This window comes from Phocoena sinus, chromosome 3 (assembly GCF_008692025.1).
Source record: "Phocoena sinus isolate mPhoSin1 chromosome 3, mPhoSin1.pri, whole genome shotgun sequence".
In the NCBI taxonomy this organism is placed as follows: Eukaryota; Metazoa; Chordata; class Mammalia; order Artiodactyla; family Phocoenidae; genus Phocoena; species Phocoena sinus.
Genome location: NC_045765.1, coordinates 80,993,098 through 81,008,311, shown reverse-complemented (window position 1 = coordinate 81,008,311; position 15,214 = coordinate 80,993,098). Strand labels below are relative to the sequence as shown.

Here is a 15,214-nt window from a genome sequence, read left to right as displayed (position 1 = left end):
ACCACAAAAGGAGGTGGGCAGGGGCCCCTAGCGACACCCTCAAGTGGGAGCATCAGAAGACGTGGCCAGTAGTCACATCTAAGCAGAAAGCTGCGGGATAAGTGGGAACGATGCAAGCCAAGAGCAGGGGGCAGGAGGAGAGTGCTGTGGGCATGGCCGGTACCTGCCAGGTCCCCGTGGAGGGCAGGCACCCGGGCAGCAAGGAGGAGGACCTGATTAAGGCCCCAGCTGAGCCCCGCCCCTGCGTGTTCATTGGCTGCATCTTCTTAACTCCTGTGCCATTTTCCTATGAAATTGCTTCAGTAGGGAAAAAAGCTACCATTTATAAACACCATCATAGGAAATCATTAAAAAGTAGCCATTTCATTATGCCTGCTATATTTGCAAACTTGCATTAGCAACCCAGAGGTTTTCTTGAGCTGGATTTTATATACAGAGTTTGCTGCAGTATATTTGGCGATCTCCACTTAAGAAAACAGGAGTATTGCCTTCATCAAAACGCACTTGTCATTTGTTTTCAAACCCCACTCATCACAGCCTGGCTGGCCTCTCGATAAGCTGGCTCCAGGGCGCGGTCCTCAGAGCCTGGAGGAGTAAACCAGCAATTTAGAAAGTGTTTTGACTTACCTAAGCGGTCATATACAGCAGAAAGGTCCCGGTGGTGTCACACTGCATCTTAAAATGAATTGCATTACCTCTGTTCAAACCTGGTCACATAATCGTTTGTAAAGTAAAGGTAATTAAGTAGACAAAGATAAGGTAGGAATTATGAGTTGGGATTTCTATTTTGTAATTTGGCAGAGAGTTCTAGTTCAAAGGGAGGCTGCATATCATAACTAACATGCTTTTTTCACGTACTTTGTGTTGAGCATTTACATGCATCCTCATGTTCAATCCTCAGCCTTGAAGGAGGCCCTGTAACTCTCCTCATCTGTAAAACTGGGATGACAGAGTTCAGAGAGGGCAAGTCATTTGTCCAAGACCGCACAGCTAAGCAGTTGTCTTTGCTGTTGCCGCCCGTGTTTCTATAGATGGCTTTGCTTTTACACACCCCTGCTTAAACGGTGAAGCATGCTTATGGATGGTGTGCTCTACTTACTGCCCTCCTTTGAGGTCTCTAGTACTGGTGGCAGAATTTAGGGAGCAGCTGTCTGGTTACAGCACCTGGCTTTACTAGCAGAGTATTTGCTGTTCACTGAGATCTTACAGATCTCCGTCTTAGCAACAACACCCTTAGACCAAACCATTCTGGGTGTTGCAGTAGAGCTGAGCACAGATGTGTGTGAGATGGGCTCAGTGTTGCGTCATGCATGTTAGCGTTTGTGGGGCGCACTCCCTCTAGCAGGCTGTCTTCCCGACTCTGTTCATGGAACAGCAAAGCTTGTCTGGAGCAGCTGTCTGTAAACCAAACAAAATCCCTGATCTGATGGGCTTTTGCGCAGGCTGTGATGGGTTCTGCTCCTGTGTTTTGAGATCTTTTCTGGTTTTAGGTGAGAAATTCTTATTTCTGTGGAATTTAGCAATGCTGAACTATTAAACCCTCAGTGAGGACAGGAAGCATATGATACCATGTTTGCTGGTGTGATCATTTAGATAGAGATTTCCTTCTTGTGCGTAGTTTTTGGAGGACAACCAAGGAAGAATTTACACATGAAACCTGGCTATTTGGCATGACTGTGACTATGAAATAAGTTTAATGTTGAAGCCAGATTTTCCTGGCTTAATGGCCCATGAGGCTTAAAGGCTTCAGGAGAAATCTTCCAAAGTGTCGAGCAGCCCCTCGCAGTGGGGACAAAGGGGGGTCGGGGCAGGGAAAGCAGTCCCGCCTTCTCTAAAAATGATTTCTGCAGAGTGGGAGAGAAGTGTTTACAAAGGCAAGGCAGCCTGTCCAGAGAAAACTGGATTTTTGTTAGGAATGAGGCACTAAGTAGGCAGTTATATTCCAGCAGAGAATTTTTCGAGGAGAATCAGATCATTGGTAACCTGATTCTGAAACTTTGAGAAACCAGTCCCCAGGTTGGAAAAGTTAGACAGGACTGAAACTAGTACCCTGACTTGACGATGCAACAGCCCCAAGCCCTGTGTTGCTTTTGTTTTTCTTCTCCTTACTTTAACTGGGCAGCTCAATTTATCCCAGGAGGTTCATGATGTTGGTCATCCCTGAGAACCAAGCCCAGGGAAGGCTTAGAAGTTTCGAACATTGACTCACAAGGGGCTCTCTAAGGAGACTGTGCGCTTCCTCCCGGGGATCTGAGCCTGGTCAAACAAGGCCTGTCTGTGAATGTTAGCAGGGCCGAGTGGCCAAGGAGGCCACCTAATATCATTCCAGAACTTTCCTTACAGAGTAACCAAGCTTGAGAGCGGGAAAGATTATGGCTCCACTTCACTTTGTGGTACTTTTGAAATATTTCCCTCAAACTCTACTGTTCAGTAATTTTTCAGCACCCAAAAGAGACTTAGAGTTTAAGATAGATATGGAAAGGCGTTGATCCACCACGTTTGCTCAGAATGAGCTCCCATGATTGTTAGGTTCATGAACTCCTTTCCTAAGATAAGCAGCCTTTATTTTCTAAGCAGACCATGCCGTCTCAGATTGGATTGTTGTTTGGGTTGTTTGGAACTCATGACATCTTTTTCCTTAAAACCAGTGTCATAGAGGAGTGTTAGCTGCCCAGACCAGCCCCGGAAGCCTATTTCGTCTATAATGGTAATAAAGTACAGACCTCACTAGTGTTACTGCAGCCCCACCCATCGCTGTGGACATTGTTTTTGTGAGAAGAGGTTCTGCAGACCACATTCGCATGCCACAAGCACATTTTCCAAGTTGATGATACTTTGTCAGTGAGCAGTCTAACAAAACTTGATACTTTTGGGCTTCCCTGGTGGCACAGTGGTTGAGAGTCCACCTGCCAATGCAGGGGACGTGGGTTTGTGCCCCGGTCCGGGAAGATCCCACATGCCGCGGAGCAGCTGGGCCTATGAGCCATGGCCGCTGAGCCTGCGCGTCCCAAGCCTGTGCTCCGCAACGGGAGAGGCCACAACAGTGAGAGGCCCGCGTACCGAAAAAAAAAAAAAAAAAAAAACAAAACAAAACTTGATACTTTTAAAAATTAGCTTAGGGCTTCCCTGGTGGCACAGTGGTTGAGAGTCCGCCTGCCGATGCAGGGGACACAGGTTCGTGTCCCGGTCCGGGAGGATCCCACATGCTGTGGAGCGGCTGGGCCCGTGAGCCATGGCCATTGAGCCTGCGCATCCGGAGCCTATGCTCCGCAATGGGAGAGGCCACAAGAGTGAGAGGCCTGCGTACAGCAAAAAAAAAAAAATTAACTTAGAAAATGTCTTTCATTACCTTTACACGTTCAACTCATGTGGTCTTTATCGAGTACTACTCCGTGCCCAGTGTTGTGAGCGTCTAGGAACATAGGATGGATGAACAGAGTCCTTGCTCCCCGGAGCCAGACTTCGTAGGGTCCATGTGTCAGATAATAAGTAATTATGGGGAATGTGATGCCTCAAAGAAAGAAGTAAATACGAGACTATAGGTAATCGGGGAAGGCTTACTGGAAGAGCAGATTTTAAGGCAAAGCTTTAAAAAGAACCTATGAAAAGAGAACGAGGGGCTTCCAAACTAGGCAGACACATCACCATTAACTGTGAAGTGAATGCCGAGCCCCAGGAGTAAGTACGTTTGAAGTTGGGACCATATTTTGGAGCAGATTCATTCTGGTAAATGCACGTTGCTTGGGATCAAAGGACCAGGGGAATATTTCTAACATCTAGCCTATTTAGGTATATTTTTATTTGGGTTAGGGTTCTCACAGGGGGTTCAACAAAAGTAGAGTCAGCCTTTAACACCATATTCAAAATGAACCAACTCTGGTATGGTTTATTGTGTACAGCACTGGGGATAGGTCTAATTGATCCTGAAAGAGGAAAACCAGCTTTGCCCACTAGTATGTATTTAACCAAGAAAGCATGCTGGTGAGGCGTCATTTCCATAGCCATGAGTGTCCTCTGGCCTCCTTTCCAGATTTCCCAGGTGCTTGGGTCTTCCCTCAGACAGCAACCTAAAAACCTAAGGCTCTGGGTTCTCATTAGAAAAATAGAACCTGAGCTGTCTTTTCTCCAGCTGCCATCGGAAGTCTAACTGGGGCAAGTTGCGTTTGGAAAAGATGGCCCACCCAGACAGGTGCTGCAGACTGACAGCGGTGGGCAGCAGATGGGGTGAGGAAAGCAGGCAGAACAGTGGAGCACCATGGCCTGACGAGTCCAAAGGGGCAGCTGCTGGCCACTCTGCCCGCTGCTGTCATGGGAAGAGCTGGGCCCGGTATTTCCTGACCTTCTAATTTTACAGGAATAGCTGTAAATTCTAATAATTTTTAAATGCTGGCAATTAATTCAAAAATGTTTTTTTAAAAAGGCTGCACCAGTTATGAAACCCTGCCATCCTCTGGTTGAAGGGAGATGTCCCTTCCATTTATTCTTTTTTATCCTCTGTTTCATCTCTACAGCAAATTAGACAGCTAGAAGGCAGAGTGCCAAGATTGTATGAGCTTAGCCTTGCCCAGAATTCCCTTTACGTTGTACTTGAATGGTCTACAGCTTAAATTTAATTGAAAGTCAGTATCAGAAGAAACCATATGAAATCTGCATATGTGGGAAATTGTGGCTGAAAGGACTCACAATCACATCGCTTCACACCACATATGAAGTCCCAGGTACCTAAACTCTTCTAGCATCTAATTGTTAAAAACACATTGCGTCCCTTGTGCAACTGGAATGCTTCCTCCTTTTTGATGGGAGATCATTCATTTCTGCCCTGGCTGCCAGGGAGCACTGCACTAAGTAGAAGAGTCAGCCCTAGCAGCTGTGTTCACCTCCATTGGCTTCCTCAGCCTTTCCCTGGTCCCAGTCATTGTGTTTTTCCCTTATTCTTGGTTGCTTGCTATGTGCTACCTCAAATTCATTTTTATAAAGCTATAACCTCTGGTAGAAGAATGAGTATTTGCTGCAAAGGACATCCTCTTTGTCCCATGGACACGGAACCGAGCCGTTAGCTTTACTTTACAAAGCACAGCATAGCCTGAGGTGCCGCAGCGGGTCTGCCTCGTGTGACCCTTCACACCGGAGTTCCATGTCAAGTGTGCAGTGCAGTGGCACTACGTACATTCACAGAGCTGTGCAACCATCACCAATATCCATTTTCAGAGTTTTCTTATCCTCCCAAACAGGAATTCTGTATTCATTAAACGATATTGCCCCATTTGCTCATCTACTGTAACCTCTCTTCTCTCTTTTTTTGTATTTTTACTTTTTTAATTAATTAATTTATTTTTGGCTGTGTTGGGTCTTCGTTGCTGTACGCAGGCTTTCTCTAGTTGCGGTGAGCGGGGGCTACTCTTCGTTGCAGTGCGCAGGCTTCTCATTGTGGTGGCTTCTCTTGTTGTGGAGCACGGGCTCTAGGCATACAGGCTTCAGTAGTTGTGGCACGTGGGCTCAGTAGTGGTTCACGAGCTCTAGAGCGCAGGCTTAGTAGTTGTGGTGACATGGGTTTAGCTACTCCACGGCATGTGGGATCTTCCTGGACCAGGGATCGAACCCATGTCCCCTGCATTGGCAGGCAGATTCTTAACCACTGTGCCACCAGGGAAGTCCCTCTTCTACTTTCTATGAATTTTCCTATTCCAGGTACCTAATATAAATGGAATCATATAATATTTGTCCTTTGTAACTGACTTATTTCACTTAGCCTAATGTTTTCAGGGGTCATCCATGTTGTAGCAGTATCAGAATTCTGTCCCTTTTTAAGGCGGAATAATATTTTTTCATGCGTTTATACCACATTTTGCTTATCCATTCATCTGTCAACGGATACTTGGATTATTTCCATCTTTTGACTATTGTGAATAATGTTGCTGTGAACATTGGCATACAAGCATCTGTCTGAGTCTATGCTTTCAGTTTTTTGGAGCATGTACCTAGGAGTGGAATTGCTGGGTCATATGGTAATTCTATGTTTAACTTTTTTGGGAACCACCAAACTGTTTCCTACAGTGGCTGTACCACTTTACATTCCCACCAACAATGTGCAAGGGTTACAGTTTCTCCATATTCTTGTCAACGCTTGTTCTTTCCTCTTGTTGTTGTTGTTGTTTTTGATAACTTCCATCTTCTCCGTAGTGTCAGTCTTGCCCTTAATCCATGCTGACAGTATCTTCCTTTTGGGGAGTCTATGAACATTTAATGTAGTTAATGATCGATTGATTGTGGGTCTTTCAGTTTACTGTTTGTTTTCTGTTTGCCCCTTCTGAATTTTTTGTTCTTCTGTCCATCCTGTCTTCCTTCTTTTGGGTTAACCGCATAGTTTTTAGAATTTTATTTTATTTATTGGTTTCTGGCTATGCCTCTTCATCGTTATTTTCTAGTGATTGTTCTAAGAATTACATTATACATGGTTAATTTTTCCGAGTCCACTCACAGTTAATATCCTCCTTTAATTCTGATATATGTCCTCTGTTGCCTTTCCTGGGAAACAGCGGCTATGAGTAGGTACCCTCACAGGCTTGGCTGAGCTGACTTGTTCTTGTCCACATATCAGTACTTGTTTTGGGTTGGAGCAGTGTGGTGAAGGTAGCCCTGGACACAGAAGGGCGACACTGTACTTCGAGCCCTGCCTCCCACCCATCGTGCAGCTGTGGGTAAGTAACTGGGTGTCTTCGAGTCTCAGATTCCTCCTCTTTGGAGCGAGGCTTACCACCTTCCTGCTGGAGTGGAACTTGATGTATGTGAAAGCCCTTTCTGAAGTGTCAAGAGTGCTGATCCAACCAGAGTCACTGTGATCATCACCTAAATGAAGAGCCTTTTTTTTTTTTCATTGTAGTAAAAAACGTATTACATAAAATTTACCGTCTTAACCATTTTTAAGTGTACCAGTCCGTGCTGTTAGTTTTATTCACATTGTTGTGCAACAGATCTCCAGAACTTTCTTTATCTTGCAAAACTGAAATTGTACCCATCAAACAATACCTGCCCCGTCCCCCTTCCTTCCAGCCCCTGGTAACCACCTTCCTACTTTCTGTCCCCTATGCATTTGACTACTTTAGATAGCTCATATAAGTGGAATCATACAGTATTTGTCTTTTTTAGTAACTGCCTTATTTCACCTAGCTTAATATCCTTAAGGTTCATCCATGTTGTAGCACGTGTCAGAATTTCCTCCCTTTTTAAGGCTGAATAATATTCTGATGTATGTATGTACCACACTTGGTTTATCCATTCATTCGCTGATGGACACGGGTTATTTCCATCTTTTGGCTGTTATGGACATGATATACAAGGATCTGTCTGAGGGCCTACTTTCCATTCTTTTGGGTATGTACCCAGCAGTGGATCACATGGTAGTTCTATTTTTAATTTTTGAGGAACTGCCATACTGTTTTCCAAAGCAGTTGCACCATTTTACTATTCCCACCAGCAGTGCACAAGGACCCCAATTTCTCCGCTTCCTCACCAATACCTGTTATTTTCTGTTGTTGTTGATATAGTAGCCATCCTAATGGGCCTGAGATGGTATTTCATTGTGGTTTATAAATGAGGCCCTTTCTGTTTGTTCTGGAACTCTTGGTCCCTTGTCTGAGCTTATCTTGCTCCTCTGGTCCCGTAACTTAAACTTCGGGTCTTTTATAAAGACTCCAACTACCTTGGCCTTCAGTGTTGAAGCTCCAGTGCCTGGCAGGGCCCATACCGTGCAGGGCATTGGAGGCCAAGGGAAGGAACTGAGGATTTATTCAAAGTCTATATTTAGAAGAATGTGTCACCAACTGAAAGATAAGGCCACCCTGTATCGAGTAGCGTTGATGGTGGGGTGAGTGGTGGTGAGTGATTGGTGCTATGCGACAGCACCAACAGGGGACCCAGAATATCTGCTTCTGCCAGCCTGGCCACCCTGTCCTACTGTGAGGCCCCAAACTGGGAACACTGACAAAAGACAGCCAGGGGTCACCTGGTTACTGGTGGGGCTTATGTAAAACCAGTGGGTAATAGGCAAGAGTGTGTGGGGTTCATCATCCAGCCTGTGTGATACCCATTGGGCTTCCTAAGACCAAGGAAAGCATTCATAGCCCTCCTAGGTATGAATAGAATATGCTCCTGAGCTGTGCGCAGTCTGCGTGTTAATTTAAATGCCCTCCTCCATCTTCCTTTTTATTTATTTATTTATTTGGTTGCACCAGGTCTTATTTGCAGCTCGTGGGCTCCTTAGTCACGGCACGTGGGCTCCTTAGTTGTGTCATGCGAACTCTTAGTTGCGGCACGCATGTGGGATCTAGTTCCCTGACCAGGGATCGAACCCAGGCCCCCTGCATTGGGAGTGCGGAGTCTTATGCACTGCGCCACCAGGGAAGTCCCCCCTCCGTCTTCCTGATGCTCCGTCCTATACTTGCATCATGCTCTCTGTGGTTACTTTCCCCAGGGTAGTGGGAGAGAGGACTGTGGCTTTTGCCACGTACGTCTGTGAGCCTCTCAGAGTTGAAAGTCTCATGCTCATCTCTGTACCCTGCTTCTAGCCTGAGACCAGGGCTCAGCAACTGATTAAAGAATGAGAAAGAAAGACTGATCAGGTCCCTACACTTGCCTCCTGTTGCCTGTAGCCCAACATCCTCAGGACACAGCCTGGTGGCACCTCTCCAGTCCTGCTGTGAAGACCCCTCAGCAGACATGTCCAGGGTGATCATTGCATCAGGTGGGGCCGTGCTAGGGAAATCCTTATGAATGGCTGAATAGAGACATCTTCCTTCCTCATCCCACTCAGGAATAATCCAAATAATTCAGGGGTGTGTGTTCACTGCAGCTCAGGGTACCAGGAAACCCTGCACCTCAAGGTAAATGATCCTTTGGAGAAACTTCTCCATTCGTTACCCTGGAATTAAGTGTGCTCGGGAGATAGTTTCATCAGCATGTGTGGGAACTAAGGAGTGCTGCACCTGGCTCTGGACCTCCTTGTCTTGAGTTGGTGATGGGCACCTGCCATCCATCTCCAGAGGGCTTCGGCAGTGGAGATTATCCTCCTGTTGTCAGCAGTTCAGGGCATGGTCCATACTGAGGACAAAAAGCATAAGGTGGATGTAAAACATGCTGCTGTTGACAGTCTATTTCTAGTCTTGCTGGCTCTTAAATATATAATGATGTGGTATTTATATTTGGTCATTTAAAAATAACTTTTGATTGCCTGTGTTGTGTCGGAGATGAAATGAGGAGGAAGGTCAAAGTCCCTTCTTTCTTGAAGCTTACACTTTAGTAGAGGAGAGATGACAGACACATCGGTCAGAGCAGATAGTGATAATTGCCATGGAGAAGATAGGGTAATAGGACAGGGACTAAGGGGGAAGAGATGGAACCCCATACTTCAGACAGAGAAGAGCTTGGTGAGGAGGTGGCATTTGAGCTGAGAGCTGAATGTAGGAGGAGATTTGGGTAGAATTCCGTCTCAGCAGAGGGAACAACAAAGGAAAAGGAAGCCCTGGGGCAGATGAGAGGTTGGCATCTTCCAGGGATGGAGAGATGGCAGGAGCATGAACATAGCATAGTGATGCGGGGGAAGGTGGACAGATGAGGCAAGGACCAGAGAAGCCAGTGGTTCCCACCCCGACTACACGTTAGGGTTATCTGAGGAGCCTAAAAAATTTTCCAGTGCCAAAGCTCCACTCGTAGAGATTGTGATTTAATTGGCCTGGGTGGAGCCTGGACATTGGTGTTTTGTAAAAGCTCCCCAGGAAGTTCCACGGTACAGCCTGGGTTGAAACATCAACAGGTCTGATCGTGCAGTGCCTTAGAGACTCTGGTAAGGAGTTTAGACTTTATTTGAATGACAGTTTATATAACGGTTTGGGCCAGGGGAGTAACATGATCCAGCTTATGTCCTTAAGAGACTCACTTTGGCTACAGTGTTGGGGACTGGAGGTAGGAGATTGTTCCGGTGGTTCAGTTAAGAAATGATGGCGGCTGGGACCAAGGCTGATGTCAGTGGAGATGGTAAGAAGAGGTCAGTTTGGCGATATGTTTTGGAGGTTGCAGTCCAAAAATGGATTGGATTTAGGGTGTGAAACAAAAGGAAATCAGGGTTGCCAGAGAGTTAACCAGAGTAACTGGGAGGATGGTAGTGCTGTTCACAGAGCTGGGAGAGGTGGGGGAAACAGGTTGGAGAGGAGGGGGAATCATTGTGTTCATTGGTTGCAGTGAAAGCTTCATACTTCGCTTCTGTCTAGATTTAGGTAACTTGTAGATATAGGCAGTCAAATAAAGTTGCCCAGAATATTCTGAGAAATTCTCTTACTGTAATGCTGGGAGTTTTCTTGAAGTCTTCCGCAAGTGAGCGCCAAAGGCAATTGACTATTTTAGGGCATGGAACCTGCGATGAGAAGGGAAGAGGAGGGAAGTGTGAAGACTTTAAGCTTCTTCCATACAGGAGTCAGGCCGAGTGTAAGGGAAAGGTGTACTTTGATAAGTCGCTGTAGTTAACACCTGTCTTGCTATAAGAATTGAATGGCATAGTGATACATAGAATCCAAAATAGGTTGACATATTTATATTTGACTTAAGGGGATTTTTACCCCCCCAAAATTATCTTTTAAGATATGTCTAGTTCACATTAAGATTATAATTAATTCTCCTCCCTGGACTAAGCCCTGGGTGTCCAGCAATTAAAAGTAACCCAGACTTTTAAGGCAGAATCAAATTATTAGAATTGCTTACAAGACATTCACATGGAGAACAATATGGAATTTGTTAGAATAGTTTGTTTTCCCCCGATGGAAGAAGTGGTATAAATTGCAGTAGTAGAGCCTGTTGATTGGTTATATCAGGGAAAAAAGTCCTGATTATAAGCTCGCTGAGGGCAAGAACTGTCCCTTATACAGTTGCTATTTTTTTTAAACACCTAGTGTCTCTGCTCACTCTGGGGTTTTTTTGGTTTTTTTTTGCGTTTAGTAAAGTTATGAGATCTTTTTAGCTGAAACTTTTCCTGAAATCAGTCCTTATCTGAATGGCTGAGCAGGAAGGTTGACCAGAAGTCCTAACAGCCCCTTCTGGGACACTTCTTTGTTCTTACTAGAGAAACTTGAGATGTGTCTGGCTTTGAGTGAAAGACGAGAGAATGCAGCGTGGCATGGCTGTCTAGAAAATGGCCGTGATCTGAAACTCCTTAATAAAGCCTTTGCATTGGCCCCAGGCCTCAGAAGGCCAGCAGGCTGGGAGATCAGGCTGCCGGTGTTAAACCTGGACACGTCCAGCTCCACTGCCATCCATTTCACCTGAATGGGTTCCTCTCCGTAAGCGAAACAGAAGAGCGCTCATCGCCCACCTGCCTGCTTAACTCGTATCCGCATCCCCTTTCAGATAACTGCAGCGACCTGAACTCGGAGCTGCAGAGGGTGCTGACGGGGCTGGAGAATGTGGTCTGCTGCAGGAAGAAGAGTAGCTGCAGCCTCTCGGTGGCAGAGGTGGACAGGCACATCGAGCAGCTCACCACTGCCAGCGAGCACTGTGACTTGGCTATTAAGGTAGGACACCCCCCCCCAACCCCCATCCTCTCTGTCTGGCTCTTTTCAGATCATATGAGGGAAAATGATCAGATGCCTTTCTTCTGAAGTGTGATTTTACTCAGAGACCTGTTAGAGAGTGAGTGTTTCTAAGAAAGCCATACTAAAGATTGGGCCACCAGGGAGAAGCAGGAGCCCTATAAATTTTTGCTGGGTTGACTCACATCAGAAAAAGTCATTATATCAATAGTCAAGATCACTGGCTTTGCTGCAAAAATGACTACTTCCTTGGAAACTATTAGACCACTAGTATTGAACCATGTCATTTTAGTGTGGTTCATCATGTAGCACTCTGAAGTTGTAAGATTAACTTGGAAATTTTGTTAAAGCTTTCAGGTCTCTGGAATATTATTTCCGGAGTTATCTATTTATGGTGCTAACGAGGGGGACGTTCAGGGCCTGAACGAGTCATCTATCCTGAGTGCACTGGACTGGACCTCAGTCCCGCCTTTCATGTGCATTCATCTTACTGCTTAGGGGGGACCAGGTGAGAAGAATCTGCTGCATCTCCACAAACTCATCATGAGCGACGGGAATGTCAAGTCCCCTTGATACAGGGCCTCTGGTATCTTTATGTTACTTCACCAGAGCTTAGTGACCTAGGCATCACAATTCAAACTGAAAAGTCTGAGAGGAGCCTATATAAAGGGAAAATGTGATGTGTTATTTGAAAAATGTTTGAGGGCTCTGGGCCCAAGTTTCTATCAACAGGAATCCTGGATTTTGCAAAAGAGCTATGGTCTCTCGAGGTAAACCACGATGCATGTTTATAATACATCTGGTCTCCCATCTTTATTCATCACAATTATAAATACATAGTTGATGTGGTTTGGGGAAGTAACCACTAGTATTTCTTGCTTTGGAATCTCCAGACCCTGTATTTGATTGTAATGTCAGCTTGGGTGCTAGCCCCAGCCTTAGCATTGAGAGGGAAGGAGGAAGCCAAGGGTGTCTGCCAACCAGCAAGGGACAGAGCAGGCCCTGGAGTAGGGCTGAGTAGGACATGAGTCTCTTACTTGAGAGGAAGGACAAAGCACTGCATGTGGAAAGTGGCAGCACGATTTGGGTAACTGTCCTCATCAGGGAACCAATGTGAGCATCCAAGAGTGACACATCCTTATGCCACCCATTTCTGAGACCTGTTTCCCATCCCTTCTCTTCACTGCCTTCTACCTCTACCCCTACATGGCAATTCCACCTCGTCTTTCCAAATCATTTGGTGTATGTTTCCTTTTCCAAAGGACAGTAATTGTGAATGAATAGTTTCTGAAAGCAAACAGAATGAGTTGTTCCCTTTTTTTTCAAATTTTATGCGTGTTTCTTCTCCATTAATACTGGTGTTTTTAATGAATTTTTAAAAACACTCTCCACGTAGTATTAAGATTCTGTTCTTTTTAAGCACATAGCTGTGTTATTAATTAAATCCCTCCTGTCTTAGAAACCTCCACAATGAACTTACTCTTTTCTGTGTCACTGAGGTTTATTTTTGTCTTTCTTATCTTGGGACTGAACCTCATTCACACCTTCTGATTCTGTTGTGACACTAAAAGCTGTAAACAGTGATGTGACCTATCCTATTGCTGAGTTGGAACATGGGAAGCCTGTAATTTAGGAAACTTCCAGTTAGATTTTGTATGCAGTTTGCAACTTCACATTTGCTTTATCGGGATCACTAACTGGCTTGCTGTCTGGTTATGTGTATTCACCGACTCTGGACCGTGGGTGAGGGAGATAAACATCTGTGTGGACATGGCAGTTAGCACTACTTATAGACTTAAATACCAGGAAGGGATGGTGCTTTTCTTACTGGGGGGACTGCTGGGTAACACAGACTGTAACCCAGGCAAGTGACAGAGCCTCATCTGAAAATGGGGAGAGGGTAGATAATCAGGGGCTCTCGTTAGTCTTGATTACTTTCTGCAGTGAAGTGACTGTGGGACCCACCCCTCTGGGGACACTCACCCCGGGCTGGCCTGTTTTCTCCCCCTCCCGTTTCTCCCAGGGAACTCACTTGGCTTGTCTCTGTGGCTGTGTTTTGTAGACAGTGGAGGAGATCGAAGGGGTCCTTGGCCGGGACCTGTATCCCAACCTTGCTGAAGAGCGGTCTCGATGGGAGAAGGAGCTGGCTGGGCTGAGGGAAGAGAACGAGAGCCTGACTGCCATGCTGTGCAGCAAAGAGGAGGAGCTGAACAGGACCAAGGCCACCATGAACGCCATCCGGGAGGAGCGGGACCGGCTGCGGAGGAGGGTGAGTGCCAGGCCTTTCCCTGGGGGCTGGGGCCAAAGGAGAAGCCAGCTGGTCGAGCCAAGAGCAGCCCCAAGAATTTGGTGGCATTTCTAGCCTTGTGAATCACCATCCCTTTCTGGTGATGAAGTCGTGCTTGAAAGTATTCTGAAAGCGCTGAGACGTGCAGGTAAGATTTTTAAAAACGCTCTTCTCTGCAATCGCAGATCTAAGTGGATGCTAAAAATTATTCCAGTGCAGTGATTCTCAACCATTCTCTGGGTACACACATCTTCCCCCAAGCTCAATTAAAATGTTCTTCCTTTGAGGTAGGATAATAATATTTTATAATTTGCAAAAATACACAGAATTTCCCCTTTGCAGTTTCTTCTGTAAATTTTTCTTGAAACTTATAGTACCTGCTGTCCCATATCCATACTGAGTCTAATGTGACATGTCCTTTCCTCTAGTGCAGACTCATTAAAGTTAATAATCTTATATATATATTTGTGTGTGTGTGTGTATGTTCTGAGAGAGAGAGAGAGAGAGAGTGTGTGTGTGTGTGTGTGTGTGTGTGTGTGTGTTCTGAGAGAGAGTGTGTGTGTGTGTGTGTACTGAGAGAGAGAGAGTGTGTGTGTGTGTGTGTGTGTGTTCTGAGAGAGAGTGTGTGTGTGTGTGTGTGTGTGTACTGAGAGAGAGAGAGAGAGAGAGTGTGTGTGTGTGTGTGTGTGTGTGTGTGTGTGTAATTCCTGGTAGTCACCCCAGCTCACTAAATGGCTCTATGGCCTGAACAGGTTTGAGAACCACTTTGCTTAGGAAATACAGCCATTACTAAAGGAGCTGATGTTTCAGGATAGAAATGTTTGGCAGAGTTGTTAAAGCACTCACTTTTCCAAAGATGGAGTTTTTTCTTAGGAACCCACAAGTACTTCTTTGTTTGGCTGTTAATTTGATCTGTGATTGGACTGGAGGTGAAGCAGTGAATTCTGCAATCAGAAACAATTCCCTCTGAAGTTCACTTTGAATTACTAGACCTACTTTATTCTCTTTCTCCATTGTGGCAATATTAGAAGCTTGCTTTCGAGTTGTGCTGTGACTGGTAATTTTGCACACAGAGGAGAAAAAAATACATCCAGTTGATCACACCATTACTTTTTTTTTTTTTTTTTTTTTTTTTGCGGTACGCGGGCCTCTCACTGTTGTGGCCTCTCCCGCTGCGGAGCACAGGCTCTGGACGTGCAGGCTCAGCGGCCATGGCTCACGGGCCTAGCCGCTCCGCAGCATGTGGGTTCTTCCCGGACCGGGGCACGAACCCCTGTCCCCTGCATCGGCAGGCGGACTCTCAACCACTGCGCCACCAGGGAAGCCCCCACCATTACTCTTTAACTTGCTTTTC

General features: G+C 45.7%; 1 protein-coding gene across 1 annotated transcript in view; it reads left to right on the top strand.

Annotated features, from left to right (window-relative positions):
- The window catches only part of MCC (MCC regulator of WNT signaling pathway), a 443,929-nt gene that overhangs the window by 357,175 nt on the left and 71,540 nt on the right, over positions 1 to 15,214 (top strand). The window contains 2 exon segments of the mRNA XM_032626783.1: positions 11,392 to 11,555; positions 13,636 to 13,842. Of these exon segments, the coding sequence (XP_032482674.1) occupies positions 11,392 to 11,555; positions 13,636 to 13,842 (371 nt within the window).